At 53.2% G+C, this 27,416-nt stretch overlaps 4 protein-coding genes across 4 annotated transcripts in view, besides 1 other annotated feature; all 4 read right to left on the reverse strand.

Moving 5' to 3' along the window:
- Positions 1–1,661, reverse strand: part of ETH_00029460 (putative ribosome biogenesis protein PYU1_G003694, related) — a gene marked incomplete at both ends in the record, with an annotated part of 2,293 nt that extends 632 nt beyond the window's left edge. The window contains 2 exons of the mRNA XM_013374322.1: positions 390–497; positions 692–1,661. Coding sequence (XP_013229776.1) covers positions 390–497; positions 692–1,661 — 1,078 coding nt within the window. The remainder of the gene's footprint in view (positions 1–389; positions 498–691) is intronic.
- Positions 1,662–3,460: 1,799 nt separating this feature from the next.
- ETH_00029465 (uncharacterized protein) lies at positions 3,461–6,653 on the reverse strand (the record flags this gene model as incomplete). The annotated part of the gene is made up of 8 exons (XM_013374323.1): positions 3,461–3,751; positions 3,929–4,072; positions 4,260–4,370; positions 4,513–4,591; positions 4,906–5,021; positions 5,273–5,652; positions 5,987–6,110; positions 6,480–6,653. 8 exons carry the CDS (start codon positions 6,651–6,653, stop codon positions 3,461–3,463), a joined length of 1,419 nt encoding a protein of 472 aa, XP_013229777.1.
- Positions 6,654–9,558: 2,905 nt separating this feature from the next.
- Positions 9,559–14,823: a repeat region.
- Positions 14,824–18,812: 3,989 nt separating this feature from the next.
- ETH_00029480 (ribosomal protein L41, putative) lies at positions 18,813–19,548 on the reverse strand (the record flags this gene model as incomplete). The annotated part of the gene is made up of 2 exons (XM_013374324.1): positions 18,813–18,914; positions 19,333–19,548. The coding sequence occupies 2 exons, from the start codon at positions 19,546–19,548 to the stop codon at positions 18,813–18,815; spliced, it is 318 nt and encodes a 105-aa protein (XP_013229778.1).
- Positions 19,549–22,721: 3,173 nt separating this feature from the next.
- Positions 22,722–23,102, reverse strand: ETH_00029485 (uncharacterized protein; the record flags this gene model as incomplete). The annotated part of the gene is made up of 2 exons (XM_013374325.1): positions 22,722–22,823; positions 22,923–23,102. The coding sequence occupies 2 exons, from the start codon at positions 23,100–23,102 to the stop codon at positions 22,722–22,724; spliced, it is 282 nt and encodes a 93-aa protein (XP_013229779.1).
- Between the last annotated feature and the right edge of the window lie 4,314 nt (positions 23,103–27,416).

A 27,416-nucleotide genomic window follows, 5' to 3' on the forward strand; every position in this document is an offset into this window, starting at 1 on the left:
GCCTACCAGCTGGGGTGTACGTACACCGGAGTCTATCTACAGGCTGGGGTGTACGTACACCGGAGTGTATCTACGAGCTGGGGTGTACGTACACCGGAGTCTGCTTGCGGGCTGGGGTGTACGTACACCCCAGCTCGCAGGCAAACTCCGAGACGCAAACGCAGCCCGTCCACACATGCTACCAGCGAACTCCAAACCCTAAACCCTAAACCCCAAACCCTAACACTAACCTCTGGAGGCAGTGCGACACACCCAAACGCTGGCAGAGGAACCACGGAAAGCCCACCCTAAACCCTAAACCCTAAACCCTAAACCCTGAACGAATGAAGCAGCTGGCGCCACAAAAGAAGCCAACAAACAGCAGCAATTAAAATTAAAAATTAACAAACCTGCAATGTAAAGGGCCCCCGCAAGGGCCTCCGCACAGGTCAAGATGTTGGGGGCCCCGTAGTGGGTCGGATTGCCGCAGAGCAGCAGCGGCAGCACTCGCACGTTCTCTGAAAGCCACAAAACCCTAAACCCTAAACCCTAAACCCTAAACTCTAAGCCCTAAACCCTTGGCCTCACTCTTTACGAAATCAATGTGCTGCGCCCGCCTGCCTTCTAACATTCTGTTCCAGCTGCAGTCCAGTACTGCCAGCCCAACCCTCACCCCACCCTAAACCCTAAACACTAAACCCTAAACCCTCACTTTTAACGAAGTCAATGTGCTGCGAGCGCCTGCCTTCTAAGACTCTGTTCCAGCTGCAGTCCACCACTGCCAGCCCCTGCTGCTGCAGCAAAGGCCCATCTGCTGCACTGAAGATTTGGGTCTTTTCGTTGAAGTAAGGCGACAGCAAAATGCCTTTGAAGTGCCCCCCCTTCACGCGCACCCGCAGCAGCTCCCCGCTGCTGCGCCCTCCTGCTGCTGCTGCTGCTCCTGCTGCTGCTGCTGCTGCTGCGGGGGCTGCGGCTGCTCCGGCAGCGGGTGCCGCAGCAGCGCAGCCCTCGCCCTCCTTGCTTCCAGGTCTCGAGTCCGCGTCCGTCTCGCTGTCGCTGCTGCCGCTGCTGCTGCTGCTGCTGCTGCGGCTGCTGCTGCTGCTGCGGCCACCCAGCCGCTGGGCGTACTGCACTTTGCCAGCAGCTGTTATCTTGTTGAGTTTGCAGTGCCGCAGCAAACGGCGGCCGCTGCAGCGCTGAGCGTCACACTCTCCGAAGTCAAACATGAAAAGAGAAACTTCATTTGGGCTTTCAGCCGGCACTTTTGCTGCTGCTGCTGCTGCTGTTGCTGCTGCTGCTGCTGCTGGTGATTGGGAGGGAGGGGAAGAGCTGGAGACAGAAGCGTTTGCTGGGTCGGATGCCTCCCCGGCTGTTGCTGCTGCTGCTGCTGCTGGCGTTGCTGGTTCTCCTGCTGCAGCTGCTGCTTCTGCAGCGCCGCCAGCAGCAGCAGACTTCGACTCAAGTGAGATGCGTTTCATAAGGGCGTGGATGCTGCACTGCTTGCGGCGCTCAGGGTCACCTCCCTTTTTCTTGTTACGAGGCTTCACTGCTGCTGCTGCTGCTGCGTCTGCAGGCGCTGCTGCAGCAGCAGCAGAGCCCCTCACAGCTGGGTCTAAAAGCCTCAACTCAAAGGCAGGGGGGCCCCCCGCTCCGTGGGGCCTCTTCTGGTCTGGGGGCCCCATGGCCACAGCTGCAGTGTTTGGACACTTGAAACCTCAAAAGTTCAGCAGCAAAATGCAAAAGACAATAAAAACATTTAGAAGCCTCACCGCGCTGAAGAAGGCTGCAGCTCGGTGGCTCCAGATGCCCACAGGGGCCCCACAGGGGCCCCTCGAGGGCCCCTCGGGGGCCCCGCCGGGGCCCCCTGAGGCTGCGCACGAGGCAAATGCAAAGAGACAGCTGCGGCACCTTCCTTGTCTGCTGCAGAAGAGATTTGTTAGTCTTTTGAGTTATTAAAATTTCCCTTTTTATAGTTCCAAATGCCCGAGTTTGGGCTTTGCGGATCCTCAATGGCTGCTGCCGTGTGGTCTCGGGCCGCTGAAGCCCAGCAGTATTATACATGCATAATAAAGAGTAAAAATGAATATGTGTTTATATTTTTAAATGAAATTTTATTGATTTTTGAAGTTCGCGACGCTGCTGCAGCCGCCGCAGCAAGAGAAGCAAAGAAGCAGCCACAGAGGCAGTTTAGAGCTCTAATGTTGATAGTTTTAATGTTCGATAGCATTTAAAACATTTATTTATCTAAATCATTATATAGAGATAATGTTTAATATCATTCAAAACATTTATTTACATAAATCATCATATAGAGTTAACAATGCTGCACCCTTGCCGCCGTGGAGCCTCCCAAGGGGGCCTCTGAGACGAGACATAAAAATGAAGGCTCTGACGAAATGTGGACAACAGCTCCAGCTAGTACAGCCCCACAGAACTCCCCAGGGGCCCCACAGGGCCCTGTGGGGCCCCACATGGCTTTGTGGGGCCCCGGGGGGCCTGCGGGGCCCCACATGGCCTTGTGGGGCCCTGGGGGCCCCGTGGGGCCCTGAGGGGCCCCCGCCGTGCGTCATTTGACGCCCCTTGCTGCAGCTTTCATAGGTTAGAGTGGAGACCCCTGGCTTAGCAGCACTATGCAGAAGGGCCTGAGGAGTGGCCCCCAAAAAGCCCCTTCTTCTGAAAAATCAAAAGTTAAAATCAAACCCGACAGTAGCAAACAGCCAACTCGGCTCGCTGCAAAGACAGAGAGGGACCGAAAACCCTCCACGAGGGCTCCGCGGAACTCCAGGGGACCCCAGACACCCCCGGGGGCCCCTGGGGCCGCCAGGGGCCCCTGGAGGCCCCCAGGGGCCCCCACAGGCTCCTAGAGCCTAAAGTAGGGGCTAGTGTGGGGCCTCCCTTTGTAGGGTTCCGGGCAGGGAGGGCTCCAGAGGCCCAGCTAAGAACTTGGGAACCCGTGGGAGGCCCTAATGCCCCCAAATGGAGCCCCAGGGGCCCCCAACGGGGCTTTCAGGAGCCCCCAAGGGGGGCCTCCAGGGGCCCCCAAGGCGGGCCTTCAGGGACCCCGGTTTGCAACCTGCGCCGTGGGGGCCCCCCTGTCCTGTGGGGCCTCCGACGCTGCTGCAGCAGGAGGCACTTGCAGCGAGTGTGGGGCGCGTCAAGTGTCTGTACAGCTGGCTGCCCCGCCTGAGGTGTCTAGGCAGCACTGAGGGGCTCAGGTGTCTGTACAGCTCTGGCTTGCGAAAGGAAAGTCAGCGCCGAGTGCAGCGCAGTTAAATAAAAAGCTTCCTTGTCCATCCGGGCCTCTCTCGACTGCAGCCAAGCCAGCAGCAGCAGCAGCAGAAGCAGCAGAAGCAGCAGAAGCAGCAGCAGCAGCAAGGGCGTGTTTGTGCTCGCGTCTGTATCTCTTTCTAGCAGACATGAATGAGACAGGCTGCTGCTGCTGTAGGCAGAGCAGCGGCAGCCAAAGTGCTGCTGCTGCTCTTCACAGCCCCCGCATGCATGCAGCTCGGCCCAACGCACTCAGCAAAGAAACGCATGCAGCCAAAAATGAAAGCACGCCCTTGTTGCTGCTGCTGCTGATACTGCCACTGCTGCTGCTGCTGCTGCTGCTGCTAGGGAGGAGAACAAGGGACGCAGGCCCTGGGAGAGACACAAAAGCACGCACCTGCTGCAGCAGCAGTACCAACATGTGCAAATAGCTGGCCACAAATGCTGCTGCTCCCCCCTCTGCAAGGGCCAAGACCAGCAGCGCCACGAGGTCTTCGCAGCAAACCTGAGCGCAGCAGCCCCGCGGCAGCAGCAGCAAGCACACTCTGCTGCTGCTGCTGCTGCTGCTTCAGCAGCCGGAGGCAGAGACAGCGAGCGGGCGTCTCCCGCTGGGGCAACAGCAGCAGCAGCAGCAACTCGGCCCCAGGCTGTGTGCATGCCCCCGTAAGCCCACCGCGCTCACCTCCACAGCATCTTCTCGAGCAAGCCCCAAAGGGCCTTTAGAAGCAGCAGCAGCAGCAACAGCAGAATTGCATGCGCGGTGAATTGCGTCCACAGCGCGGCAGAGCTGCTGCAGCTTCTCGTGGGGCAGCAGCATAGAGGGCACCTGCGAAGACGCCGCATGCGTTCAGGTGTACAGACACCTCGCGGCCCGCAAACTGCTGCCAACTGGGACCCTACAAGGCCCCAAATAAGAAGCTAGCTGGCGCACACCAGCAGCAGCAGCAGCAGCTGCTGCTGCTGCTGCTGGTGTATGTACACCGCAGTGCAGATACACCCCACACCCCACAGACCTTGCCCAGCTCCTTGCCCGCCTCCCGGGTGTCTGTACCCCGCAGCTCCCGACGAAGACCCAAAGCTTCTAGAGAAGAAGCCACGGAAGTTCTGAAGATTAAAAGGCCCCGCTGCATGCACAGGGCGCAGGGTTGGGGTGTACGTACACCTGCAGGTGTACGTACACCTGAAGCGCCGCGCAGCTCGCGCCCCCAGCTGTATGTACACCCCAAACGCCCACGCAGTCCCTGCCAATTTGCTTCTTCTCCTCACTTCAATTTCTTTTTGCTTCGACTCGCCAGCCTCGAGAAAGAAAGGCCACAGCCGGTCGTGCGCCTCCAACCACACAAACCTGCAGCAGCAGCAGCAGCAGCAGCAGCAGGGGACTAGGGGATAGGCGTAAACTTTAAGCTAAACTAGCCGGCGCTGCTCTAGCTCTGCCTGGATTTCTTCTAAAAGCCTTGCGGCTCACGCGACGATTTGCTGCTGCTGCTGCCAGGGTTAGGCGTTGTTGCTACTGCTGCTGCTGCTGCTGCGGCGCTATTGCTTCTGCTGCTAATGCTGCAGCTGCTACTGCTACCGCTACTGCTGCTGCTACTACTGCTGCTACTGCTGCTGTTGCTCCTAGTGTTGCTGCTGCTGCTGCTGCTGCTGCTAGGGACTCACCGCTCCATGACTCTCGCTGCTTCCTTCGACTCCGCGAGGCCCTGGGGCAGGTGGCGGCAGCAAGCAGCAGTTAGCCGCCGCAGGCGCTGCGCCAGCGCCCCGTCAAGCCCAGGCACCTGCAGGGGCCCGCGCTAAACCCTAAACCCTAGCTGCGAACCCTAAACCCTAGCTGCAAACCCTAAACCCTCTTCTCCGCCCGCAGCCCCTTGGCTGCAGCCTAGGGTTTAGCGTTTGAGCGCTTGCTGCAGCCCTTTTGGCTACAGCCCGTGCGCGCTGGCTTCGTTTTCTCCCAATCCTAAACCCAAACCCCAAACCCTAAACCCTAAACCCTAAGCGTCAAACTGTAAACCCTAAACCCTAGGCGCACCAGCACATAAGTGGCTTTGAAACGCTCAATCTCCGCATGCACGCCTCGCTCAGCAAGGGCCCCTGGGGCCCCCTGCCTCCACCAGCGCTCCACTTTCTGTTGGGTCTCAGTGGCGGAGAGAAAGGGTACTGGGCTGTCTGGCGACAGGGGGCCCCCTGGGGGCCCCTGAGGCCCCTGGGGCCCCGGGGCCCCCGGGGCCCCCTGGGGGCCCCTTTCTGCGTCCTCGGGCTTGCGCGCTGAGCTGGCGGGGGCCCCCGTAGGGGCCACCCCGTCGCTCTGTCTGCCAGCGGGCAGCGGCAGCAGCGGCGTGGAGATTAACAGGCATGTGAAGGGGCCCCCAGCAGCAAAAAGCTGCTCCTCTCGCAGTATAGAGACACAAACTGCATGCACAAAAGCCCCAACAAAAGCCAGCCCTCTGCGGCCAACGGCAAAGGAACTTCAGGGCCAAGAAGGGCCAAAATGGGCACTCTTAGCCTTTCTTGGGGCCCCTAGGGGCCCTCGGGGGCCCCCAGGGGCCCCCAGGGGCCCCCGGGGGACCCCAGGGGGCCCTGGGGGCCCCCATGGGGCCCCCTTGGTGGTCCCCCCGAATGCAAGGAGGCTAAAGACGGTGCGCAATAGTATTAGGGGTGGCGAGGAAGGTTAAGACAGCTTGTGCGGCTTTTAGGCTGAAGTTCCTAGGGTTTAGGGTTTAGGGTTTAGGGTTTGGAGAGTTGCCTTTGGCTCTGAATCCAAGAGAGGCGGTGAGCTCCTGGCCAACCCTGTCGACTTCTTGGCCCCTCAAGTTGACATAAGTGTCTTTGTAAGGAGTGCCTTGTAGAATATGAGTTTCTAGAAAAGCCTTTAAAATGAAAAATAAAGATAAAACAAAAAGCAAAAAGAGACAAAAGGGAATTAAAATAAGACAAATGTTCTAATATTACGAGGGGCCCTCGAGGCACCTTCTGCTGCGCACTGAGACATGCTTTCAGCGACGCTCAAGCATTCAGGAAACCCCTGTGAGCTAGGGTTTAGGGTTTAGGGTTTAGGGTTTGAGCTCAGGGCAAAGCGCTCGAGCTTCTTTCGCGGCAGTTAGTCCCTAGGGTTTGCAGCTTAGGGTTCTTAGGGTTTACGCCTCTCGGGAAAAAGCCCAAATATGAAGCTCTAGGGTTTAGGGTTTAGGGTTTAAGGTTTAGGGTTTAGGGAGCGCTGGGTGGCCAGCCTGCTGCACCTGGTCTATGTGGAAACCCTTGAGTTGGCTCTCCTGCGGCAGCAGCAGCAAACAGGGGCTGGAGTTGTTAGAGAGAGCAGCAGCAAGAAGCTCTTCGTGGCTGCGCTGCAGCAGCTGCAGTATCAGGTGTTCTCCGAGGCTGCGGGGGCGGCCCCCGCCCTTTGAGCCTTCCATCTGCTGCTGCTGCTGCTGCTGCTGAGTGTGATGCTGCTGTTGACCGTTCTGCGGGCGGCGGTGAGGCTGCTGCAGCTGCAGCCGCAGCTTCTCAGGCTCTGGGCGGGCGCCTGAAGCGGCGAGCTGGAGCGGCAGCAGGAGATTCTGCTGCTACTGCTGCTGCTGCTGCTGTCGCAGCCGGCCCTTGCTGCTGCTGCTGCTGCCGCTGCTGCCTCTGGTGCTGCTGCTGCTGCGGCTGCAGCAGGCGGCTGCAGCAGAGCCGCCAGTGAGCGCAGCCGACACAGTGTCTGCGTGTGGCTGCTTTTCCTTGCGGAACAGCGTCTTAAATGCATTTAATTCTTTCAATCTAAAAAGTAATGAGCAAAAACAAAGAGAGAAGTCGAAGGCTGCAGTCCTTTAACCCCAAGTCCGCCGCTGCAGGAACCCGAGTACGGGGGCCCCGGGGGCCCCCAGCAGCTAGACAGCGTTAAGCAGTCAATGCTAAAGACTAAACCCTAAACCCTAAACCCTACTTCCTTGCATAAAGTGGCTGCTGAAGCGGCTTGTGTCCCCTTTTCCGCCAAAAACTCGTTGCAGGCCCGCTCTGCTGCTGCTGCTGCTTTAAGCTTCGGGTGTGCACACAGCTCGCCGCCGCCTCCCAAGTGTACACATACACTCGAAGAGTTTAGGCCGCCATCTACTGCGCATTTGGGAAATTGGCAAAAAAGAATAGGTGGGAGTCTAACAAACACTTTATTAATGCCTAATTTGCATATTTTATCATTTTAGATTCAATATTGTGCATTGTTTATGCTGCGCATGCTGCGTTTTGTGTAAGAGTGGTGAAAGTGTCGTTTTGAAGACTTTTTGGTGCCTCTACAATTGGGCATATTCCCTCCCAGGTTCGCAGCCACCTGCATGTATGTGTATATATATTTATTTATATACAATATATATGTATTTGTATCTATATTTTTGTGTATATTAGTGTGTATTTATGCATATATAAGCATATCTAGATGTATAACGCACATATATATCTGTATGAACATATGCAAGAAAGCACATGTGGTTGTGGGCATATGACACAAGCGCAAAGTACAAAGATAACAACACTCAGATGCTTATATGTATTTGTTTGCATGCGTCCTGCCCTGTCTTTTAAAACAAACACAAAACCCTTTTCCCAACAGACTGCTATAGCGCAGGAAAGTGGCCCAGGAGCCTCTATGCTGCGTGGCACCGGCGAAGCAGCCAGGCTGCAGGGCCTCCCACGGGCTGCAGCCACAGGGGCCGCAAAAGGGGGCCCTCCGCTAAAATACTCCAGAGGCCACCCCAAGCCTTGGGGCTCCACAGGCAGCCAGTATAGGGGGCAGCGCCTCGCTGGGGCCCCCTAAAGAGGGCCCTCAGGGGGCCCCTGAAGAGGGCCTTAGGGGTGCCCTAATGGGACCCCTGAAGAGGCCCTTAAAGGTACCTTTTAGGCGGACCCTAAAGACCCAAAGGGAGCCCGAAGAGGGCCTTCTGAGGGTCACCTAAACAGCTGAAGGAACTCCTGAAGGAGACTCTTAAGGGGCCCCTAAATACCTAAGGGGGCTCTTACGGAGGCCTCTAAAGGCGCTCCGGAAAGCCCATAAAGAGGTGTGTAAACCCCTCAAGGGGCCCCTAAAAGGGTCCCCCCGCTAGCCTATGTGCAGGGGCCCCACTGAGCTGAAAAGGGCCCCACAGGGACTCGCAAGAAGAGCCAGTCTGCTGTGCTTTGTGGGGCCAAAACGCATGCAGTGGGGGCTGGGGCCCTACATGCATGCACACGGGTAACTCCAAGCATTGTTACCTCAAAAATATATTTTAAATTTATTTCCAAGTTAATATTGCATGCATACGTCCACATGCACTTTTGCTACGAAATGCGTCTCTTGCGAATGCATGAGAACAGGTACTTCTCAAGCACAAATCACAAATGTATACGCACATGTATATAAGCATACAAATGCATACACAAAAATATATTAGTGGATATGTTTATATATATTATATTTACATACGTTTAGCCCTTTAACGCATATCGTATACTGTGCACGCGCATTTATACATATCCATCAACAATTACAAGGCATATATATAAAGTATATATATATACATAAGTATATATATTTATGTATGCATTTATATGTATATATAATAGGTAATATATATTTCTATTTATGCATATGCATACATATATATATGCATGCATATATGTGCACCAGTAAGTACGCCCTACACCCGATGTAGTGCACAGGCACTACAATAGGGCTTGCTGGTGACCTATAGAAGATAGCTAGCTAGCGACCTACAAGGGGTCGCAACACTGGAGGAGGACAGGACCCTCTTACTAGGATCAAAGCAAGGCAATTTGTCTGCGAATTAACATGCATACACTAGAGGTGCCTGAAAATGCGTGGAGACTGGGGCTGGCGATAGCGCCAGCACCAGTGCAGGCCTCCTCCCCACAGGGCCTAGGAGGCGAGCAAGTAGTGCACAGCGCCTACCGCTGCAACTACGCTGCTACCTGCCCACTCGAGCACGGGCCTATGATCGGCACCTAACCGTGGCCCATTTCCTTGAGACAGTAGCCTATATATCGAAGTACAGTTATACTTAGTTTTCCAAATTCTGTGGTCTTCAAATCCGCGCCACTCGGGGTGCTCGCTTCCTAGGCCCCGTCGGGAGGAGGCCTGCACTGGTGCCGGCGCTATCGCCAGCCCCAGTCTCCACGCATTTTCAGGCACCTCTAGTGTATGCATGTTAATTAGCAGACAAATTGCCTTACTTTGATCCTAGTAAGAGGGTCCTGCCCTCCTCCAGTGTTGCGACCTCTTGTAGGTCGCTAGCTAGTTATCTTCTATAGGTCACCAGCAAGCCCTATTGTAGTGCCTGTGCACCTACAGGGGAACTAGCTGCGAAACGTGGAAAACGTTATGGGATTCGTAAGTGGGAGGCAGAGCGAGACGGTAAGCGACGGTTCCTATGCGTTCGATGACTTCAAAGGGTCCGCGGCAACTTGGCTCGAATTTAGGGCAGCTGTTGAAAGGCGGTAGGTGCTTGCTGCTGAGCCAGACCTTGTCTCCCACTGCATACTCCACTGCTCGGCGCTTTGTGTCTGCGTAGTACTTCTGCTGCCATTTTGCCTTCAGGATGTGACTCTGTCGCAGAGCTGCCGGAAAAGCTTAGTCATTGGAAGAGTGAGCGTAGGAGCTAATGCGCCTACGATATAAAGGTTCGCAGCAGTCAACGGGTTCTCGCCAATCATGACCTCGAAGGGAGAGAGCTCAGTGGATGGATGACTGGTTGTGTTGTAAGCAATTCCAAGGCCGGAAGCAAACATTCCCACTCGCGTTCGTCAGATTTGATATAGGTACGAAGCATCTGCTCCAGTGTGCGGTTAGCCCGTTCAGTTTGGCCGTCGCTTTGGGGATGGTAGAACGAGGACATGCACCGTTTGATGTTAAAGCGGCGACAGAGTTAGTTCCAGAGATCCGACTGGAAACAGGGGTCGCGGTCCGATATGAGCACCTCTGGAAAACCGTGATAGCGGAAAAGACGGTCTGCGAGAAGCTCCACGGTGTCTGCTGCTGTGAATGACTTCTTTGCAGGGACGAAATGAGCCATCTTGCTGAGGGAGTCGACCATGACAAGAATCGAGTCGTGCCCTGTCGTTGTAAGGGGAAAATCTGTGATAAAGTCAAGACTCACGTGCGCCCACCGACGAGAAGGGATGAGCAACTGTTGAAGAAGGCCTGCAGGCTTCTGGTTGAGGGACTTTGACGCTCGACAGTGAGGGGATGACTGAACATAAGCAGTAGTGTAGGCGCGCATTCCTGGCCAGTAGTAGTGCTTGCTGAGAGCCGCAAAGGTCTTTTTCTGGCCTTGATGGCCGGCCGTGACATGGTCGTGATGTGAATGCAGAACTTGAGTAAGAAACTCAGGGAATTGTGGGGAACAGATGCGCCACAGTCCATGAACGCGGATGTGCAGGTAAGGCTGCACGTAGCGAAAGGTGAATTGGCGATTACGAAACTCGATTTGCAGAGCTTCTCCTAGTTGGTTTGCTGCGGCTTTGTAGGGAACGCGAAAAACGGGACACTTCGAGTACGCCTGCGGCCATTGGCGGACTTCAGGAGGGTCAGCTGGTGCCTTCGTTGTGAGTGTGGGATGTTCAGCCTCTGGGTTGGGTTCCAGCGGCGCAGGTGAAGGTTCGGACGGCAGGCTGCGTCGTCTAGGTCGTCGCGAACAAATTCCGGCGAGCTCCCTGTAGTTGGCCGACCACGAGAGCGGGGAGCCGCGCCCGTTGGTCCTACTGCGAGCATCAATGGTGTCGATGGTGTGTCGTGCGAGCAGGTGTTAGACTGGGAGGCCGAGACAAGGCCTCAGCAACTTGATTGCGCGCTCCTTGAACATAAGTGATGTGCACATCCGGGAACTCCACAAGAAAGTCTAGCCACCGGGCGGTGCGTCCACGCAGAGGCTTCGATGCTTGAACTCGTTGGAGATGGGTGAGCTTGATGACCAGTGTAAGCCGTTACCTTGGAAACACGGAGCAAGTGCGACCACTTGTCCAGTGCCGTGACCAACGCCAAGAGTTCCTGATCGTAGATCGAGTATCTCTGTTGCGTGGGGTTTATGACTTGGCTGGGCCGGCCGATGGGCTTGCCGTCTTGTTCCAGAACTGCTCCGATCGCATAACCAGAGGCATCCGTGTATAACTCGAAGGGTTTCTTGGTGTCAGGGCCTTGTAATGTAGTGAAGTCGATTAAGCGCTGTTTGAGCTGCCACACCGCTTGCGCGTGAAGCTCTGTCCATTCGAAACTAACGTCTTTACGCGTAAGATCAACCAGCGGCGGGGCAACGTCTGCACAGTCCGGTCCCATGAACATGCGACAGTAATTTATGGTACCGAGGAAATGGAGCACTTGCGTTTCGTTCTACAGCACCTCTGACCAATGCCGGATGGCTTCGATTCTATCTTCTGCAGGTTTGATCCCCACAGCAGAAATGGTATAACCCAAATATGTAATTGGTTGCCTTGCATACTTGCATTTGCGGAATTTTGGATAGAACTGATGTTTAAGAAAAATGCTTAGGACTTGTCGCAGGAGAGAAACGTACTCAGAGAGACCGGAACTATAGATAAGTACATCATCTAGGTACGCAATAACGCCCTGTCCCAATAAATGTTGTAAATAGGCATTAATATTGGCGTGGAACGTAGCGGGGGCACCCTTAAGGCCAAAGGGCATTACTCGGTACTCAAATAGTCCGAAAACGGACTGGAAAGCCGTCTTCCACCGGCCTTTCTTAGCCATACGTATTTGATGGAATCCTGTCTCAAGATCCATAGTGGAAAAATACTTGGCGCCTCCCAGCATCTCCAGAATGGTTTGAATGGGAGGTAGTGGAAAATTAGGGGCTATCGTAAGGGCGTTTAGAGCCTGGTAATTAACAACCATACGCATCTTCCGCCCCCGGGAGCAATCATCACGTTTGTCTACCATGATCGTAGGAGAGCAAATAGGCGAATAGGCCATTCCGATCCAACCACTGTCCGATAATTTAGCTATCTCCTGTTTGTGGAATGTGAGCTGATCTGGGGTCATACGGTATATTGCAGATTTCGCTGAAAGTTTTCCAGGCACAAGTAGAATATGGTGATCATGAAGGCGCTTCGGCGGTAATCCCTTAGGTAAGTTATCGGGAAAAACCGCTCGATACTCGTGCAACACCTGGACAATATCACATGGAATATCCTGCGCATCTGTCGAATTTTATCCATTCGTCGAACAGAGTGTGCTCGAGTTTTGTCATAGGCCAGGGAGACTCCTCGTCACTCTCCGCTGCCGGCGAGGCGGTTGAGGCCGAAGGACCACCCCAGCCGGAGGACGTGGACTGATTCCCAATTAACGCGCAGCAAAGCGTGTCTTGCCATTCATCCGAGAACCTTAGGGGCACCGCCGAACCAGCTTCGGGCAAAGCCAGTATGAGATGCAAACCGTGCAATGGAGCCCTGAGATTCTTTGTGTCAGCCGCCGCCTGACGAACGAGCGACGTTATCCGCGTCTTCGCCTTAGTCTTCGCGTGGGACTTATACCTCCTTGGAGGCGGGCGTGGGAATATAGCTGCCTCCTCGGCTGACATACCCGCCACTTGTTTGGCCAATATCTCATATGCTTGCTCTGCTGGGGTTCTTGGGTGGACTACGGTGGGACTCTCATCTTGCAGCTTTGCTTCACCGGTCCGAACGACCGGTAACTCGAACCACTGGCCATTGACATAAGTTCGGAGTTTGTCGGACGGGAAATACCAGGCCACCTTGTGTTCCGTTAGCCAATCCAAACGCACGACTAAGTCTTAGGGTACGGGTCCCACTAAAAAGTCCCCAGAAAAACGTGCAGGTCTGCACCACATCGTCAATCCCGTCACAACCCCATCAATGCGTAGTTGTTCACCTGCAGCTACAGTGAACCTATGCTCTTCTGGAAGTCTCCGCACCTTCAGTTGCAGTCGTTCGACTGTTTTAGAACTAATGAAGCTTCTCGAAGCCCCAGTGTCCAACAGGGCCTAACAAGGACTTCCTGCGAGCTCAACGTGAAGTACCGCCATCGCACCCACATAACACAATGCTCCCCCTTGGTCGTAAGACTCTTTCGTGCAAGTTTCCCTCCACCAGTGTGACATAATCTCTGTCGCGTCTGACCTATAGCCGTCTTCTCTTGCCTCTGCAGACTTCCTGCTGCTATCCGTCGTCGCTTTCGGAGCCTCTTCACTCAGGATCGACGCCGACCCAGACTCCCACCGCGTTTCCGGAAGCGGCGTAGTCCCTTCCGCGTGCCCATCGCTCGTATTAGTTCTTTCCGCAGTGCTGAGGAGTTGGTTTCCTCACTCAGGGGACTGGAATGGCATTAGGGCCTGTCGCTACCGCACACATCATCCCTTTGCCATGGCTATGCGGCCTAGAACGCTCGTCTCCAACCACGCCTAGGCCCGCATGTTTAATCGTTCCGTCTTCTCAGTGCTAGGACAGGTGGGCTCCCTACTGCTCTTGTCCGCCGGCTCGGGCCGGCCTCGTTTATACGTAGGACAGTCTCGAGCATAGTGTCCCACACCGCCATACTTCTTGCATATTTCCCCCGGACGTTTGGTACGTTCCCCTTTGCTGGGGCAGACACGTGCCGGATGTCCGCGACCCTGACATTCAAAACAGTTCGCGTGGGTTCCCCCAGGTCGGTTTTCAAATTCCTGGCGCCCACGGGATCCATTAGCTTCGATAGCAGCCCTAATGGCTCGACTGGTCCATTCTCGGAGTTCCAGCACACTCTGCTTGGGCTCGTAGAGCCGGGCTGCGGCTATCGCCGCTTGTTCCCACGACTGATATTTCACCTGTCCGTTATTGGTTTTTAGAAGATGGAGGTCTATCGGTAGCCCGGTGCAGTAATAATGAGCGAGTTCGTCGGGGGCAACACCCAAACCAAGCTCCGCTACAGCCGCAAGTCGGACCGTGTATTCCTTCGGGTTACCATTCCACCGTACTTTAGCCAACTCCGTTAACAATTGACTCTGCGACATTGTTTTGTCAAACCGCTTCGAAAGCCTGCGCTGTACTGTCGCCCAGTCGCTCAGGTCGATAGTTCTCCGTAGATACACCCAATACGTTAGAGCCGGGCCCACAAGGTGGTCAATAAGTGCATTTCCCCACTCGCGCGGCTCCAATCCCATCTGAATGTACCGGAGCTCGATGCGCAGCAGAAAAGCCTGCATAGTGCTGCCGTCTTCTGGTAGTAAGGGAATCGTTACGCCGAATTCCACCTTCCCCCCTATAACAGTTTTTATCACACTCATAGCGGACTGGAATTGGTCCCACGTGACGAAGGGACTGTCCCCTGGCATAACATTGTTCATAGGTATCACCTGTGGGGGAGCCTGCTTATGCCCATGCGGCTGCTCTGCCACGGTGGGCTTCGGAGTAGCATGGCGATGATGGGCCAGCGTTCCGCTCGGCATTTTGTTCACTGACATTGTAGAAGTCTCCTGCGATGTGGGGCCGATAACGCGTCCGTTGCGGAGATGCATCCCTTACCAAGCGAAGATTTCAAGGTGTGAATCATTAAAACATAGTATTTCTACTCCCAAGTCCGGAAAGAACAAAGATTTCAATTCCGGAACAGCCCCCAAATGCAGTGCACAGCGCCTACTGCTGCGACCACGCTGCTACCTGCCCCCTCGAGCAGAGGCCTATGATAAGCAACTAACGTTGGCCCATTTCCTTTAAACAGGAGCCTATATATATCGAAATACAGTTATACTTAGTTTCCCAAAGTCTGTTGTTGTCCATTCCGCCCCACTCGGGGTGCTCGCCTCCTATTCCCTGTCAGGAGGAGGCCTGCACTGGTGCCGGCGCTATCGCCAGCCCCAATCTCCACGCATTTTCAGGCACCTCTAGTGTATGCATGTTAGTTCGCAGACAAATTGCCTTACTTTGATCCTAATAAGAGGGCCCTGTCCTCCTCCAGTGTTGCGACCCCTTGTAGGTCGCTAGCTAGCTATCTTCTTTAGGTCACCAGCAAGCACTATTATAGTGCCTTTGCACTACAATCTTGCTCCTTCCGAAGCGTAGCGGTTTGGGTCCGTCAGCGTCTGCCGCCCGCAGTGCGGGCAGCCTTTCATGATGAGGGGGAAGGGAGGGCTGCGCACCTCATGCGCTTATGAGATTAGCTTCAGAAGGGAGCAGAGACTGAAAAAGCAGAAATCATGTGTTCGGAGTAGGCCGGTTCAGTCCGGCAAGGAAGGAAGTTGTAGTGCGCTACAATACAATAGGACTTGCTGGTGGCCTTCAGATAATAGCTAGGTGGTGACCTATACAAGGTTAAGAGGTGAAGACGCTTATCGAGCGTGGAAACGTCTTAGTAGTAAAATAAAAAAGCAACTTACCAGCAAAATGGGGTGTATAAATTAGAAATGTCCACAAATAGCCTAAGACTGGGGCTGGCGATAACGCTGGCACCGGTGTGGGTCACCTCCCTACCGGCCAAAAGAAGCAAGAACCATGAAGAGCGAATTTATGAAATTTGGTTTTGAGAACTCAGAACAGAACTGCCTTTTTAATAATTTGGTGTTCGTTTCATGAGTGATGCGTCGATGGTAGAGAGAATTTCAGAGAGTGCCCAAGTCGTCGGCCAGGTAACATCGTAGTCGCTAAAAAGTTCGCGGTGTAATAGAGAACCAGCGCCATTGTAGTCCACAGCACCTTCAGCTGCGACTACGCTCCTACCTGGCCCAAGAATATGGCGCCCTATGAAAAATCTTCAACTTTCGACGCATCTCTTACGAAGCAAATACAAAAAAATAAGTAAAAGCAGTCATCTTCTCAAGTTCTGAAATCGATTTTCCGTGGAAATCCCCCACTCAGGGTTCTTGCTTCCTTGGAGGCCCTGTTGGGTGGTGGCCCGCACCGGTGCGGGCGTTTTCGCCAGCCTCAATCTTAGGGTATTCACAGACACACTTACTTTACACATGCTATTTTGCGAATAAACTGCCTTACCTCGTTACTAGTTCCTCCCCTCATTGAGCGTGTTGACCTCTTATATGTCACCAGCTAGCTATCGCCTTAAGGGCAATTCCTATTGTAGTGCCCGCGCACTACAGCCATCGTCTGCGTTGCACGATTGCCCCCACACACTGAACATTCTGTGATGCGTGGAATGCTATGCACCGGCCACCAGCGCGTTGCGCGAGCACACAAAAGTCGGGCAATTACTTTGTTAGGCGAGCTGACCGCAGTTTGTCTCTCACATAAAGTTCTATAACTGATTACGAAAATACATACCTGCCTCTACTCACTAAATGAAACGAAACATAAATTAAAAGCAACTAAGCCTCATCCTCAGTAGAGAAAGATTGCTGTTCCATTCTCTGGCACTCCGCAAGCACATTGGCACCACCACTCTAATACTGCATGCCACAAAGCCTGGGATAAGCTGCAGTGAAGACTATATCCAACCTGCTATGAAAGTAGGCTTCTCTGTTCGGCCTTTCTAGTCTTGCATTAGTCGTTCTTGTATTGGACGAAGTAACCTTAAAAGGCCGTTAAACTGCCAGCCAAAAACGCCCGGGACAAGCTGCAGTGAAGCCTAGAACCAAACTCCTATGGTACTGAATTTCTCTGTTTCGTTTTTCTAGTCACACATTAATCGTTCTAGGATTGAACTATAGGTTTTTTACTGCCAGCATACAATCTATAGAGGTCGTTTTCTGCCAGCCACAGAAACCTGGGATTGGCTGCAATGAATCCTACAAGCAACCTACTATGAAGCTAATTTTAATTGCTTAGTTTTCTCAGTCAAACATTAATTGTTCTGGTATTGAACTATATACCATTTGAGGGCGTTTTGGGCGGAACACATTGTTACGCTGCATATTGCATTCGGCTCCTTAGCCCACATCCCCTTAGTTGATGTGATTCGACTCAGACATCTACGGAAAAAGTTGAACGTTGCCATTAGCACTCAATCATTCCCATCATCGTCTCAGATTAGTACCTTGGAAGTGCTCTCTTTTAGACAAAAACCTTCTACCACGGAGTTCCAGGCAGCGCTAGACTATGGCAGGGCATGTCAAAATTACAGCGCTCGTTTCAAGGGACAGCCGAAACCACTGAGCTGCAAAGGCTAATTAAAGGCAGCCGAAAACTGAATTTCGAGTTTGTGAATTCTCATGCAATCGACTCACGCTGCTTTGCGCAAGTGTAGGCACGGTGCGGCCTTCGGAATTCGCCAAGTCACCAACGTTCCTGCACGCGTTGCTCAAAAATGAGCAGGCCAATCCATAAATATTAATTTAAATATTTAAATTATAATACAGCGCTGTATTCAGCAATCGGCAGACCTTGCCAAACAATTGAGCAAGTTGCGCGTGTGAATCGGAACTCGTTAGTGCTCTAGCGAATGCAGACCTACTGCTACCTCAAGTCGAAGATATCGACTAACATTGTCAAGGTGTCCATGCTTCTTGCTGTGCGTTGCAACTCTAGATTACTAAAACTTCAGCTTAGAGCAACGTTGACTGTTTTAGCACCTCGGGAATGCGCAGCTCCCAGGATGTCAGCCCTTCATAGCTCTTGGTGGTGCGCAGCACACCACAGCGGGAAAACGATCCCCACACTCATTGAAGTACGGCCTACAGAATGCATTGAGACGCATGACCAAAAGACAACTAATTTTCTACACCGCCGTGTTTCGCAAGATGCGCTACTGGCTCCACATCCTTCACCTGCTTCCTCGCTGGTGTTCATGCGTGCGTGCATATTATATATATACATAATATATATATATATACAACATATATATACATATACAACGTATATATATAATACACATGCATGCATCCAAGCAAATATGTATATATACATATATATATATATATTATGTATGCATGTAGGCATATACATACACATATTATTTAGCACATACATAAATGCACATACATATTACCCGTTGAGCCGTACATACTTGTACACAAATCAGCATATACTCATTCTAATATAAATGCACATACAATATATATATATATATACGTTACATACATAAATATGTATATAAAGCATATCTATATATACATTTTATATATAAATAAATATGTAAATATATATTTATGACTACGAATATTTCTGCAGATCTGCATAAATCGAATGGAGGCCCCCCCAAAGAAAAAAACTAATTAAATAAATAACTGCTCCGGTTGCTGTTGCCGGCCCTGAGGTGTACGTACACCTGAAAAAGAAGCAACTTCTTTTTTCAACTTCAGTTTTGCAATTTAAAACTAAAGATATATTTGTCACTGCCTGGCACTAATTTCTAGAATTCAGGTGTATGTACACCGCAGCTACGAGACAACTCCAACACTTCCCAGCAAAAGCCACAAGTCCCTACGCTAGAAACAGCACCTAAGCAGCAGCAGCTGCTGCTGCTGCCTCCGCTGCTGCTGCTGCTGCAGCTCCAACTCGGGGAGCGGTGGTCCCGCTCGTACGGCTGCTGCAACAGGGCGGCAATGCACACGAACACTCTAGCAGCAGCAGACCTGGAGGGGTCGCTGCAGCAGCAGCTGCACCATTTGCAGTACCAGCAGCAGCAGCTGCTGCTGCTGCTGATTTGTTTAGAACTGAGGGCCTCCCTTCGCCTTCTTGTCGGCGCCCAACTCGAAGCTCTTGCAGCGCTTAATGGGCAACAGCCTCTTTGTCTTGCACTTGGTGCACTCCTGCAGAAGCAGCAGCACAACAGCAGCAGCGCAGCAGCAGCGGATGCAGCAGCAGCAAACGGCTTTCTTGCTGCTGCTGAGCTATGCAGGCACTTGAGCAGACAGAAGAGAAGTAGACCAAGCACCGGCAGCAGCTCTCAGTGCCCAGATACCGCAGCTCCCCCCACGTGCAAAAGCAGCAGGAGCAGCAGCGGGCAGGAGCAGCAGCAGCGGGCAGCAGCACGAGAGAGAGCAACAACGCGTGGCCCGCAGTGTACAAACACCCGAACAAATACACTGAGCACAGCAGCGCCTGTGGCCCCCCAGATATCAGCCGCTACTGCATTTTCAAGGCACAACCCACCGCACTACCAGTACTACCCCCGCCGCTGCTGCTGCAGGTCCTGCAGCTGCTGCTGCGGCTGCTGCTGCATCTTACGAGTTTGAGGACGATTTTTTTGGTAGTTTTGGCCTTCTTTCGGAAAATGGGTTTGGTCTGACCCCCGAAACCCTTTTGCTTAGCGTCGTAGCGGCGCTTGCCCTGGACCACGAGGGAGTCCTTCCCCTTTTTGTACTGAGACACTTTGTGGGGGGTGTGCTTGCGGCACTTTGAGCCGCGGCAGAAGGTGTTGCGGGTCTTCGGGATGTTCACCATTTTCAAAATCCAAATCTTTCCCCTTTTCCAATCCGCAACGGTGAACTAAAGTGCAACGACGCAGCACATGCAGGCCCCGCTCCGCCCGCAGCCGTTGCAGCAGCAGCCGCCTCTTCCTGCTGCTGCTGCTATTGCTGCTGTGGCACGGCTGCAGCCCCAGGCTCCCGCGCGCCGCAAGGAGTCCTTTTTGTAATTTAATTGAACAAATTGAACTTTATTTTTATTCAGGGATTTGATAAACACGAACTTTACTTCAATGACACCTGCAGCGCAGCAACCACGCAGGGGCTCTCGCTGCCTCTCGCTACCCTGCTGGCATGCCCAGAACATTTGTGGGGCTTTGTAAGCTTGCATTACTCCTTATTTAATTCCAGAATGATTTACGCTCAATTTCCCGTCCATAGCTCTGAGAAATTCATGCTATCTGCTGTACCGACAGCAGGATTGCACGAAACTAACCCCGACTGGCTTCCTCCCAATGTGCCGCTCACTTCATTTTTATTCCTTTCAGCAATTTAAACGGCCTTCACTGGTTTTATAGCTCCAAAAAATGCCACTTCTTCCCAAAAGAGGCAAATAAGGCTGCGGAATCCGAATTCAGAAGCCCCGCCGCCCCACTTTGCACCCTCAGTGTTACTTACCAAAAGAAACAGCGAAGTAAGAATTGAATCCGCCAGCGCATGCATGTGCCAGGGGCAGAAGCAGCTTTATGTGGCCCCGGAGCTGCAGGAGAAGTTCCAGGGGGCCCCACAGCCCCCTAGGCAAACTCGCTGCGGCCCTCAGTAGCTGCTGAGCAGCAAGACGCAGCGCCAGAGTGGCTCTCACAGCAAAACGAGGCATAGGGGCCCTCGAGCCCTCATTATGTTTGCCTCAAACCAGCAGCAGCTGCTGCTGTGGGTCCTCGCAGCGGTGCGCCCGCGAACGAAAACCCCAATGATGGAGCTGCGCGTCTTTTGCATACAGTCAAGATTCGCTTAAGCCTTAATCGATAGAGCGGGATCACACCTTGGGCTTCAAATATTCTATGCACGAGCCTCTCAGTGACCACGCTTTAGTATAATAGGGCGCGCCTTCAACGCCTCACGGGGGTAGTCTGCTAAGTCGCTGCTGCTGCAGCGGCAAAGAAAGCGCTTCACTGTGTTTCCTGCAGCAAGAGCAAGTGCAATGCTTCTGTTGCTGCAACATGGTAAGTGCTACTGCTGCTACTGCTGCAATTGTGGCGCCTCGATAACAGCAACGGCAACAGCCGCAGCAAAAGCAGTATGGATATTACGGGCAAACCTTCACAATCCTCAGGTTGAGGCTTGCGCGTTGGCTCCGCCATTGGGTGGCACCTCGCCGCTTCTGCAGAGAGAATAGCCCCTAGTTCTTTTTCGTTATAGACGCCAAGTCAGAGTCTTCTCCAGCTATTGTCTGATTCAGAGCCTGAGATCTCTTAAGGTTTGCTCTTCTAACTTTGGCAGGTTTCATAACTGCATTGAACTTCAAGGTAACACTGCCCCGAGAAAATAGGGGCAGCAGGTGATAGGAGCCTGTGGGAGGCAGCAGGCACTCGCTGCGGATCTCCAGTTGCCTCTGAAGAGCTTTGTCTCTGCTAAAGTCAGCAGGGCGTACAGCTGCTACTACGTTGGTTCCTGCAAGTTTCTTGCAAAGGTGCAGATCTTTGAAATCATTGGTGGCCTGTGCTGCTTGCAGGCAGCAGTTGGGCTTACCTCTTTTTTCTGTGTTGAAAGATATGCTGATGTTGTTGTGTTTGTGCCCCCACATGGGGCTGCTTTTTGAGAAGTTGGCTCCCTAGCTCAGTGGTTGCTGCAAGATTTTGCTAGGAGAAGCCGCGCGAAGGGCTGCGTGGTGCCGTGCAGGGGTACAAATAAACTTCTGCTGCCGCTGCGCAGCTCTAGTGGCCAGAGTTGTCTATATGAATCGTGAACTTTTCTTCGCTGCGGATAAGGAGTACAGAGACGCGAAGTTCCAGGGACCCTGGGATGTCCGTACATTTTGCATTGAAGCGACGCTCTCCACTTTCTGCTGGCTTACGCTCTTTATGCAGAAGGTCAGGCGAACTTTCTGCGCCTTCCCAGCAAATTCGTTTGAAATCGAATCCTATTTAGTATATTGGATTTTCTTCAAGTCAATTCTGTTCCAATTCAAAACAAGTCTAAATCAAATTCCATTTAACTCAGATTCTCTTTATTGAGTCACTTTCTCCACAACACAAATTTTCTTCAAGCCAGATAGAGTCTAAGTCAAGCCGCGTTGATATAAAATCAAGTCTAAATCAAACCCACTTTGATTAATCCGCTTCAACTCGAAGCCCCCTAAATCAAAGAACTAAAGTTCTTCCAAGAAAACTCTGCAGCTCCTTACGCTCGAGGCAAGCCCATTTAGGAGACTAAATTTGTGTGCCTCAGGATAAACTTTTGTCCTTGTGCGTACAAGCTGCCAAGCAAGGGTATGTCATTTTTCACTAGACAAAGATGGACTTGTAGAAGGCGGGAGATAGAGATGACATGTGAAGGAGGAAAATCACACTCAAGGGGCTCTCTGTCTCAGAAGGCACTCAGGTGTACAGACACCTCACGGTGTCGTCTGACCTTTCCTTCATAGCTAGTTAAGGCCAAAGGCAACAGTTAGAGTGTCTCCTTTCTTCTTGTCTGCTTAAAGGGAGAGCAGGAGGTATGTAGCAGGGGAGGGAGGCGTAGGCTGTCGCCTTTTACTGTCTCCGTCGTTTTTTCTTTCTATTTATTTTGTTTGTCTCCGTTCCCCACGCAGTGTGCAACAGAGGCGTGCGTGCTTTGTTGCCTTTGGAAGACGAGGCGACGGCCAGAAGGCCGCAAAATATTCCGACTCTAGGGTTGAAGAGACAGACTGCGCTTTTTGTCATTCCCCTTACAAATGAGATGAAGAGGTCTAGGCATAATTTTTTGAAGTAGGAGACAGTTGTGGCTCATGCTAGCCTTTGTCTCTCAGCCACGCTCTCTCTTTCTGGGGCTTCATCAAGCAGCCTGCCGCTCCTTCCGCCTTGTCTCCTTCTCTCCTTCACTGCTTAGAGCTTTTTTTTTCGAAGTTTACTGGAGAGCAGCAAGGCTTGCGGGCAGCTGCTGGCCCCAGGCTCTTACGGCCTCTACCGGCAGAGATATAGGCCTCTAAGAGGCACAACAAAAGGAGATGCTTCAGTCAGAGTCGCTGCTGGAGCCGCTCGCGGCTCTGGCGGCAGCAGAGGGCGGGCGGGAGGCGCTGGGAATGCCTTTCGTGAACGAGATGTCGATGGAGGCCTGCGGCAGCAACGGTGCCAGGTGTCTATACACCTCGAGTCCACTCATACCAAGAGAACAAGCGCCTCTAAACCCCAAGCAAAGCCAACAACCACTTACCCTCCTCCACGCCTGCTGCTGCTGCTGCTGCTGCTGCCGAACGCCGCCTTTAATGCCCGTGTCTTGCTGGGGCGGCGGCGGGGGCTGCAGCTCTACAGGGGGCTGCCTCCTTTCTGGAGTTGTAGGCACGAGACAGTCCATTGCGCCTTCTGGCAGGAGCTGTTCGTACACCCGGCGCATCTTCCTTTTATGGGCTTCTCTGCGGCGCTGAATTTGGCAAAGGCACGTCACATCACAGGGGGCTCGTCTCTGTCGAATTTGCTCTTATAATGCCTCTTTGGCTCCGTTGCTGCATGCTTTTCTGTCTCCCTCTCATAGTTGCGCTTAGTCATCAAGCTCTACAGGTTAGAGTTTAGGCTTTAGGGCGTTGGGTTTAGTGGCTCGAGAGAATCTAGCCAGTTTTATCTTTTTCGTCTCCGGGCATCTAGGCTATCCCTGAAGCCTTGCCGCGTGTGCCCCTTAGCAGCTATAAACGCCCAAAAGTAAGCGCACTGGCTCCTGGCCCCTTCTTGGCTCTCGCCCTTTACTTCTTGGCTGCTACACTACCTTAAAGAACGTGCCATTGAAGGAGTGTGGGGAAGCAGTGCAGGCCTCTGCTGCCCTTGTTGTATGCATTTGCACCTCTTGCTTTTTGCTCCTGGCGCTAGCCTGCTAACCAGGGTTTCTGGGGTCTCTGCAGCCTGGCACTAAGTAGCTGCGTAAGTCTCTAGGCGCTTTGCTGTGGGGCGCTGGCCTGCTAGCTTAGGGCTCTACGGCGCTGGGTAGGGTAAGGGGCTTAGGCACCATGAGGCATTGATCCACCACCGCCTGTGTCTTCTGGTTCGTCTCCAACATGTCTTCGTGGATATAGAGGAGACTGTTCCTGCATGCGAAAAAGGAGACACGCATGGGGGCAACCAGAGATACCTCGGGCACTCCTCAGCAGCGGTGGACCGTAGGGCCTAGGATCTAGGGTTTAGGGTTTAGGGTTTAGATCGCCAAACCGCCTCTCCCTGCTGTGCGCCCGTGGCCCCGCTGCAGGGCACAAGGATGTAGCTGGGTCGGTGTGTTCGAAGTTTAGCTTTCATAACCCTCCAACTTTCTCTGCAGTGGCGGGTAGGAGACAGCGAAGAGCAAGCAGAGGGCCCTGGGGCTCACTTGAGCAGTTGCGAAGTGGTGGGTGCTGCGTAGGAGGGCACTGGGGGCCTGGAGGCGGGGGAGGCCGGGGGCGGGGGGGCCCTGGAGGTGACGGCCGCGTAGAGGTCTGTGAGGAGTTCGACGCAGGCCTCTGCCGCAGCAGCAGGAGGCGACGGAGACAGCGAAGCCCGGGAGAGGGGCAAGGGGACAGCAGCCACAGACACCAACTGATTTAGAGACAAAGCACGTTAAGAGAAGAGACGCTGCAGAGGCCGGGCGGCCACAGAGAGCAACGGAGAGAGAGGGGAAGTGGCGAAGAAGCCAAAGGAGCCCAGAGACGCAGCAGAGAGGGACAGACATAGGGGAGGCAGGAGACAGGCAAATGAATAAAGGTGACAGGCAAAATGGGGACAGAGGAGGCAGGTAAAAGGGGAAAAGGACAGATTCAAAACGGGACTGGAAAAAACGGAATAGAGAAGACAGAGAGGACGGGAATAAAAGAGGCAAACAAGGAGAGCAAGGAGACGGAAAAGACAGACAAAAGCCACTCAGAAAACGAAAAACGGCGGCGGACAAAAAGAATAAAGGAAACAAATAAAAAAAGGAGAAAAGTTGCAGCCGCAGCAGAGGCGGCAAAGTGACCCACCCCGGCTCTGGTGCAGACACTCCTCCACTTTGGAAGGGGACAAAGGAACGCCGAGGCGTCTGCACAGAAGCTCTAAGTAGGCCCAGTTGCGCCTGCGGGCCTCCAGACTCGATCCCGTATCCAGCATCAGGGCCTGCACCTCCTGAGAGCCCATGCACCCCACAACGCTCGCTGCATCCCTCGCAGCTGCTTGTTTGCCTGCGCCCAAGCTTTAGCTTATGTCTGCTGCTTCTGCTGCTGCTGCTGCTGCTACCACCATTGCTGCTGCTGCTGCTTCCTTTCCAGGCCCTGTCTCTGTGCGCGCAGTTTGAGGTTGTGTTGCAGCGCCTGTGACTCTGCTGGACTAAACTGGCACTTCCTAAGGCAGGCCAACAGCAGGCCTGGCGCTCAGCCGAGCTGGGGGCAGAGCTGGAAAGCGGACACTACTGATAAGGTGATAAGAGAAGCACAAGTGAAAACAGAGACAAAAAGGAGGCGAAAGAGCAGGGAGACAAAAAAGCAAACAGCTAAGAGAAGCTCGACGGAAAAGCTAGAAAAGACAAAAGTAAAAGGAGGCAAAACGGAGAAACGGGACCGCAAAGAAAGAAGGCAAAGGAGAAAGGACAAACGAACTGCGGCCCGAAAGGGGGCAGCCAGCAAAAAGGGGCAGCAGACAGGAGAGGTTCAAGAAAGAAAAACGCCCCAGCAAAGGCTAAGGTAAATAAAGAGGAAAAGCGAATCAAGGTGCTGAGTTAGTAAGGGTCTACGTAGAGCAATAGGATTTATTAAGGTGCTGTAATATTAGCTCTAGCGTTGGTAGAGTTTTCAACAGGCATGCAAGAGGCAGCAACGACCCAGCAGCATGCGCCAGCACAAGCAAGTTAAGGAGACACAGAGGGCTGGGAGAGCTCAAGCAAACAAGCTGGCAGTGGCGCTGCTGCTTCTGCAGCAGCAGCAGCAGCTGCTGCTGCTGCGCACTTTAGGGTGAGCCAGCTCCAGCAGCTGCGCCGCCAAGACCCCACTAGACATGCCCCACTTGATGCCCCGGCCGTCGATCTGCACATTGTGGCCTTCCAGGAACTTCAACACTTCCCGGGGCACCCCGTCGAGCCCTCCCCCCATTTCCCCGCAAACCTTAAACCCTAAATCCTAAACCCTAAACCCGCGCTGCAGCTCTGCCGGCGCTTGGCGCCACTCTTGTGTGCAGCCTGTCTGTCAATTTCTTTGTTTGCTGCTAACAGCTAAGTCCTAGGGACTAAGCTTTGCTGTGGCGAGTTAGGCGGTAGAGCCCCGGCCCAGGCTCCACACCCTAAACCCTAAACCCTAAACCCTAGACGCTAAACCCTAGCCCCTAAGCCATAAGGGCCGAAACCTGGCTCGCAGCCTCGGGCAGAAGGTCCTTGGCCCTGACGGCGGGCTCGAGGCATGATTTGGTCTTTTATTGTTTTTCTTCGTTTTTCTTCGCTACTGTTTGCCTGGGCGACTCCTGCTGCTCCGTCAGCCCCCTAAAGCCATTTCGAGGGCAGTAAAGGGAGCTCAAAGGAAGGAAGACAGACTCAGAAGGTAACAGCCGCAGCCTCCTAGTCAGGAGAACCTTGGGGCTGCATGCATGCATGCATTCAGGCGCTGCTAAGGCAGACCTGGTTTGAAATTAGCGAAATAAGCAAGAAGTTTCATCTACATATATGAATATTAATATGATATATTCAATAAAAGAAAATATCAAAGAAAGGCTAAGAGGCTATAAGGCTTCATTGCTGGGCTGTGTCTGCACTTCCTCCAGCGCCCAGCGAGCACAGTGCCTCCGTAGTTGGGACCGTGGCAACAAGGGTTTAAAGAGCAAACAATACAAAAATGAGAATAAAGATAAAAAATAAAAGTAAAAGGAGACCACTCGGCTTTCGACAGATCTACATGGGGCGGTGACTCAGCAAAAACTCTGTGACTGCCATTCGCAGCTTGCGAGCTTGCTATCTATGACGACCAAGCTGGCTACCTAGTTACCCACTAGCTATCTATACAGCTAGCTGGATAGCTAGCTAGCCAGCGTCGTGGCTACTTACCCAGCTAGCTGGATAGCTAGCTAGCTAGCATCGTGGCTACTTACCCAGCTAGCTGGCTACCCATCAAGAGTTGAGTGTTCGAGTTTATCTCTTAGCTTTGCCTGCACATGCACTGCACTGGCAATAAAGCCAGGCCCCCTAAGTCTGCTGAGGACTCCCCTAAAGACTCCAATTAGTACTGTGGCTCTCCAGCCACAGACAAGTGCAGCGAAAGGCTGGGCTGGGGCCCCCCGTGCTGCAGCATTGGCTGCACTGTGCTGCTGGGGGCCCCAGACCGTCACTAAATTTCTTTTAGTTATTAGTTTTCCAAGAAAGATGAAGCCGCCGCCAGCTGCACAGAGTCACACGCGCTTTATAATATTGATTACTTAATCAATTTGCAGTTCTCATGCTTCTTTTAAGTGAAAACCATATCAGTGTAAGGCTTGGGGCACTGTGTCCAGCCACGGGGGTCTTGCTGCCGCTGCTGCTGCTGCTGCTGCTGCTGCTGCTGCTGCTGCTGCTGCTGCTGCTTGCTCCCAGCCACGTGGCTGGCTGCCTCCAGCAGCACGTAAGGCATCACTTTTTGGCCGCACTTTTCTGTTGCATCTGCAGCACTCCCTGCTGCGCCCGCAGCCAGGAGAGTCCCTTGCAATCGGCGCACGGCAGCAGCAGCAGCAGCAGCAGCAGCAGCAGCAGCAGCAGCAGCAG

Source organism: Eimeria tenella, genomic scaffold (assembly GCF_000499545.2).
Source record: "Eimeria tenella Houghton genomic scaffold, Eth_scaff2, whole genome shotgun sequence".
Lineage (NCBI taxonomy): Eukaryota > Apicomplexa > Conoidasida > Eucoccidiorida > Eimeriidae > Eimeria > Eimeria tenella.